This window comes from Puccinia triticina, chromosome 4A (genome assembly GCF_026914185.1).
Source record: "Puccinia triticina chromosome 4A, complete sequence".
In the NCBI taxonomy this organism is placed as follows: domain Eukaryota; kingdom Fungi; phylum Basidiomycota; class Pucciniomycetes; order Pucciniales; family Pucciniaceae; genus Puccinia; species Puccinia triticina.
The window spans coordinates 5,900,637-5,906,422 of record NC_070561.1 but is presented as its reverse complement, the minus strand read 5'-3'; the positions used below and the strand labels follow the sequence as shown (position 1 = coordinate 5,906,422).

General features: G+C 45.9%; 1 protein-coding gene across 1 annotated transcript; it reads right to left on the bottom strand.

The window, feature by feature from the left end:
* Window positions 1-2,719: 2,719 nt before the first annotated feature.
* Window positions 2,720-3,736, bottom strand: PtA15_4A660 (uncharacterized protein; the record flags this gene model as incomplete). The annotated part of the gene is made up of 3 exons (XM_053168567.1): window positions 2,720-3,268; window positions 3,346-3,522; window positions 3,611-3,736. 3 exons carry the CDS (start codon window positions 3,734-3,736, stop codon window positions 2,720-2,722), a joined length of 852 nt encoding a protein of 283 aa, XP_053019763.1.
* Between the last annotated feature and the right edge of the window lie 2,050 nt (window positions 3,737-5,786).

Below are 5,786 nucleotides of genomic sequence, written 5' to 3'. Positions count from 1 at the left end.
CGGGCTAGTTTATGCCTTATGCATATATGTACACTATGAGCGCGGGCTTGAACTCTAGGTAACAGAGCACGCGGGCTTGGGTGCGCCACACAACAAATAAAGCCATCTTTTAAACTATACACAACACCCCGGTTACGTCACTGTAAATGGGTGTAAACATATGTACTTCTATATATATATGCATACAAGTGCATCCACGCGGGGCGTGATGCACTTGCGTAAACTTTGAAGTTAGTTTACACAAGGAAGGGATAATAATTAAGGGTACGTGTAAATGAGGTACCCTAAGTTATTTTACACGTAGAATAAGAATCTTCTATAATGTTTTACTTATTAATTACATAAAGCTGAGTAATTAATTATTTATATATGTATTTCAATGTTTTTGCGTAGTTTCACATATGCAAGAGTAATAATGTCTCTTTCATATGTAAAACTAATTTTTATATTTTTATTTATGTGTTGTAACGGTGGTTCTGCCATAGTAGTCAGCTGACACTCTGCCCGGAAACACAATTTGTTGAAACCGCCAAAAGGCCACCTTGCAAGGCTGCTGTTCATATAAATTACTTGCTCTTTGTCTGTGACTACAAGCCTGATGACTATCCAAACTCTGGTCATGTTGCTTCATTTGCTCCTTGGTCCGTTATCTACCCCGGCAATGTCAACAACAGTATTGAAATCGATCTACTGTCTAAGACGTGGGATAATTTTTGATCCGACGCGATTAAACACCTAGGCCAAGGCAATGGGTTATTGGACCAAGTTCTACGTGAGGCGCACGGCCAGAAGCAGATCAAATGGGTTGCTTCTATCAATGGTGACACAAAGTATGACAAGAAAAAGGATATTGTAATTCAAGGCCAACTAGATTTCCTCAATTTTGCCGCCCACGCCTACAACCACTTTCCGAAAAAGGTCTTATTCAAGCTCATCATGAAGGATCCTGTTGGCAGTGATACTGCAACTCTGGCAAAGTCTTGAGCAAGGGTAAGCTAAGGAATATACATGCTTGCTGGATTACCCCAGGCTTACTGAGTACATGCGCTCCTTTCCTCAGCGGCTCTCCCCTGCAACCAGAGTGGCTGATAGAGGGGTTGCTATCCTGTCACGAGGTTGAGTGAGCCAATATTTCCCGGTCCTTTGTTCACGCTTGAATTTGTGTTTGTTTTTTAACTGATGACCTGGGCTCAATGGAATTGTGAGAACACGGGGAAACGCAGCCTCCCAAGCAATGCACCAAATGTGTGCCGTCCGGCCCCGGCGCTGGCGTTACCTGGGCCCAAGGAGTCTGTGAGTGGCAACACACCTCAGGTAAGCCTCCATACATAGCCATCGCTTCACCTCATCCAGCAGAAATAAGAGCTGACTGTTAATCAAGCAGATTTCTGGCTTGGTGGGCGCCAAGGTCGCGGACCCAAAATCTGACAGCAGCAAAGGCGCCGTGAAATTGAAAGCAGTGGTGGGCTACGACGCCAGCAACAAAATCAAAGTGATAGGACCTATACCTGCACGCCAGGTTGTGTCCGTGCCTTCGCCATTACTCCCCCTTCATTTAAAGGCACCACCTCCAACAGTTTGATGAAGCCATCCCAATTAGGCCCAGACAAGCTTGGCCATGGCGTGTTTGGCCTTGAGAATTTCCCTTGCGTGTCTCACATCAACAAAAACGATCTCAACACTTGCCTCCTAATGCAGACGCACAAGATCACCCGGTGGACCTTCTTTGGGTCCTCCTCGGAGGCGGAGCTTTTATCTTTGGGTTTTGCTCCTGGCGTGTGCAGGATGCTTTTGGATGGCGTCATATTATTTGATAACTACTTAGAAGCCTTACAATTGCAGCCGCAACCCTAGAGTTGATATCATTTGTGACCTTACTTACCGTAGCGACCTTATAATTAGTTAGGCGTAAAACCTGGGAAGTCTCATTATTAAGATTTCCTCCACTAGTCATGTTGAGATTTAAATCCCTTTTGGCTATTGGAAATTATGCCACACCTTTTCTGTTTGTTTCTTTGGATATTTAATCCGCCTGCCTGAAATGTATGGTGCCTGTTTGTCCTGTGATACCAATACCGATACCAATATGCCTGAGAGACTCATACCAACATGGCGCGGAGGTTGTGTGCATTGAAAAACACGTAGGGTTCCTCGGTGAGGGAGCAACTCACTAGGAGTCAAAGTCCGCGGGGCCATCTCAGGTGAGCGCCATGTTAAAGCGGGCATGGACCATCTTTTGCGGGCTATCATGTATAAAAATGGTAGATCAGGGTGGCCCCCTCCACTCCACATCCAAACCATAAACCCTGCCAGACTGATCATACCATTTTCACCCGCTTGAAATGGGACACATGGCACAAGTTGGGATAGATAAAGTATTATTTCTGGGGACTTGGGAGTATATATTGGTCAGATTGCAGATGTGACAGACAGCTAACCCTGGTGGTGAAGAAATCAAAGGAAGCAGTCCACATATTGTTTTTTTTGGAGGATATAATTTAGATTTAAGTATAGCGGGAAACAGAGGAGACATTGCGTGTATGTATGGAGATCAGAGACCGCAGCCAAGCATATCAGCGGGAAACAGAGGAGACATCGCGTGTAAGTATGGAGATCAGAGACAGCAACCAAGCAGAAAACAGGGGAAATATGAGAGACATCATTTGATCACGTGCACTTTTGTGCCCGGAAAACGTTGAGAATGACCGTCCAAGACCCCCTAAGGCCGCTGGGCGGCCAGGCTCTGTTGGTATTGACCCACATTGCGACGGAGCCAAGCAAGAGTACCGACTGACAACCCCAACGACTGCAACTCACTAAGTGACATGTAGTTGACGCCAAGTATGAGGTAGTGGTCAACCTCATGGTGTTGTAAGATTTGCATTGTTTGTTCGGTGTTTAAGACACCTGCAAACCGCAAATAATCGGCCATGGAGCCATGATTATCGCCTGCTTTGACAGGGATCACCGGAGCATGATTATTGCAGGCTTTGACAGGGATCACCGGAGAGGGGGACCAAGCCAAAGGGGATTGCGCAGTAGGGGGATGAACGGATGGGGATTGCACACGCTGGGATGTCGCAGATTGCGCACTGCCTAAGGTCGCGTGATAGACTTCAACCAGCGTTGCCACCATCTCCTGCCTATCCATTTGAGGAGTGCTCGGAGGCGCAGGGTGCTGAACCGCTGGGGCGGGAGCCGATCTTTGATTGTAGTACTTCATCAAGGCCGGAGGGCACAGCACGCTAACCCCAGGTTCTTTGGAGTGCTGTAAGAAAATTATGCACCAGTATCATGAGTCGGCCTTACCTCTTAACCAACGAACTGAAACAAAAATGAACATACAATTGCTTTTGCCCACAAAGCGACATTACTAGAAGTCAGGATAATGTAGCGGTTCAGGTCGGTCAGATGGGGGTAGACCGTATGATGCTTGTCCACGCCAATGTTTGCAATGTATTGACGGAAAATTTCTTCCTCAATGATGGCGCGAGCCTGGAACTTGTCATCACAGGAATCCGCCTAGAGGTAACAAGAGAGCAGCGGATCAGTATCCAGAAATGATAACAGAGGTAGGAGCCAAGTCAAAAAATCACAGAAAGTCTCTCACATTGGAAAGATCATCATTGAAGCTTGCACTGTTGGCTGGGTTGGTCGTAGAACTGGAAGCCGTTGGTTGAGAGTTTGATGTAGCAGTTGCAGCTTGGGCCTCAATACGCCAAGCAGTCTCTGCCATCAGATCAATTTGTGCGGTATGGGTGTCTTCATTGCAAGGGTCGTCCATCTACACAAGAATCCCACCTCGTCTTGCGCGGGTCTTGATGATATCCTGAATCCAGGAGTTAGAAGAGCCAATCTTCCCAACCAAAGTAGGCAATGCCTTAGGCCAAGAGGTGTTGCGTAACGTATAACCATACCAGTCTACACATGGTGGAGAATCCATCATCCCATTGGTGATGATCCTTTTGAGCTTTGGGAACCAAATAGAACAGGTTCGGTAGAATAACGTGCGGAAGCCATCCCAATCAATCGCAGTTGAGTCAAATTGCATGCTCAGTTTGTCTTTTTTTTTTGGCCTGATAGCAATCCACACCTCTTTCTTCTGCTTGTTTTTCTTTGCGCAAAAAACCACAAAATGAATAGCGCAAATGAAAAAATGGGTGGCGACTGTATTAAGAAAGAGCAGGGTGAGCAGGATAAACCCCAAACGGATAGTACATGTTAATAATGGGGCCGCACCAGCTATAATGACAGGTTGAGTTGGCGCAGGAACCAATAAGACAGGACTGGGGGCAAGGCCAAACCCCGACGATGGCAACTGCACTTGAAATCCCTCCTTGTCCTTGTTGCTGTTGTTGTCCTCAGATTGCGACCAAGCCAAAGGTGGTGGGAGGTCACGATGAACAAACGGCTGCATGTAGGTGTGAGGACCGATCACCAAAGCAGGATCCGGATTTATGAATTGCGAGGGGAGCTGGCCAGAAGACAGGTAGATTTGCGACGAATTCCAAAAGAGGTCACTAGATATCAATTCCGGATGGAGCTGGACCAATTGATGGAGCTGCGCTTGTGCAGGAGGGTGATTATTGGGGTTCAGTGGCGGGATCAAATGACCGTAAATATTAGGGATTGAGGGCTCAAGGGGGTGGTGGGGATCAGAAATTGTATCAAAAGATGCGGGGGGCAGGGGAGACAGCCAGATTGCTCACCGGATGCAATAATCAATGGGAGGGGAGGGAAAAAGACAGGTTGGACTGAAGGGAGGCTGGTTGACCCCCAAAAAACTGGTCGGTAAGGCAATTCCCAGCCAGAACTTGCCGTCAGTCGGGTTTGGGTGCTTGGGAGTGGGTCGTCATCTGATCTGGGGGTTCTGTGACACATTCCCAATCAGATGGCCTAAATTTTGGCAATTTAGGTGGATACCTGCATTGCGTATTTGGGTTGCCGGCAGGCTTGAGAAGGATTTTCATCATATTATGGGATTAGCAAGGATTTGCCAAAATGAAAAAAATTTGGGCGGGTCCAACCTTTTTGGAAAAAACAATACCATGGTTTAGCACATTTTTCTCAGGTTCTTTTTTTTATCTACTTTTGATATCAACCACAGATTAATGAGGAATATTTCCACATAAAATTTCATCGGACAATTTTTCTGCATATAAAATCCAGAAATATTTTAGGCCCCGTTTGGCTGCCGCATTATACGTCATAAATTGTTGAATTTATGACGCCGCGACCCAAAGTTCGCCCCCCGTTGCCACCAAAACTTTGAAACCCCCGGGGCTTGCACATCATAAATTCGACCATTTATGACATATAACGTGGCAGCCAAACGGGGCCTTAAAATATAATTTATTTGGGTTCAAATCCATTATGCAGCAGCAAAAATGGGATCAGTTCCTAAATATCACTAATTTGGTAGTTTCTGGCTCTTTCTACCACTATATCTCAATACAGCCTGGGAGTTCTTCCATGATATTGTTATAAAAATGAACAATAGCCCCCAAGGATTCATTGTGTACCTTGTATTACCACAAAACCCCCAAATGTAGCAGCTACAATCTGATCAGTTGCCAAATCTCACTAATTTGGTAGTTTCTTGGTGTTTCTGCCACTATATCTCAAAGCAGCCTGGGAGTTATTCCATGATATTGGTATCAAAATTTTCAATAACCCCCAGGGATTCATAGTTTACCTTAAATGACCACAAAACCCCCAAATGTAGCAGCTACAATCTGATCCGCTGCCAAATCTCACTAATTTGTTAGTTTCTTGGTGTTTCTGCC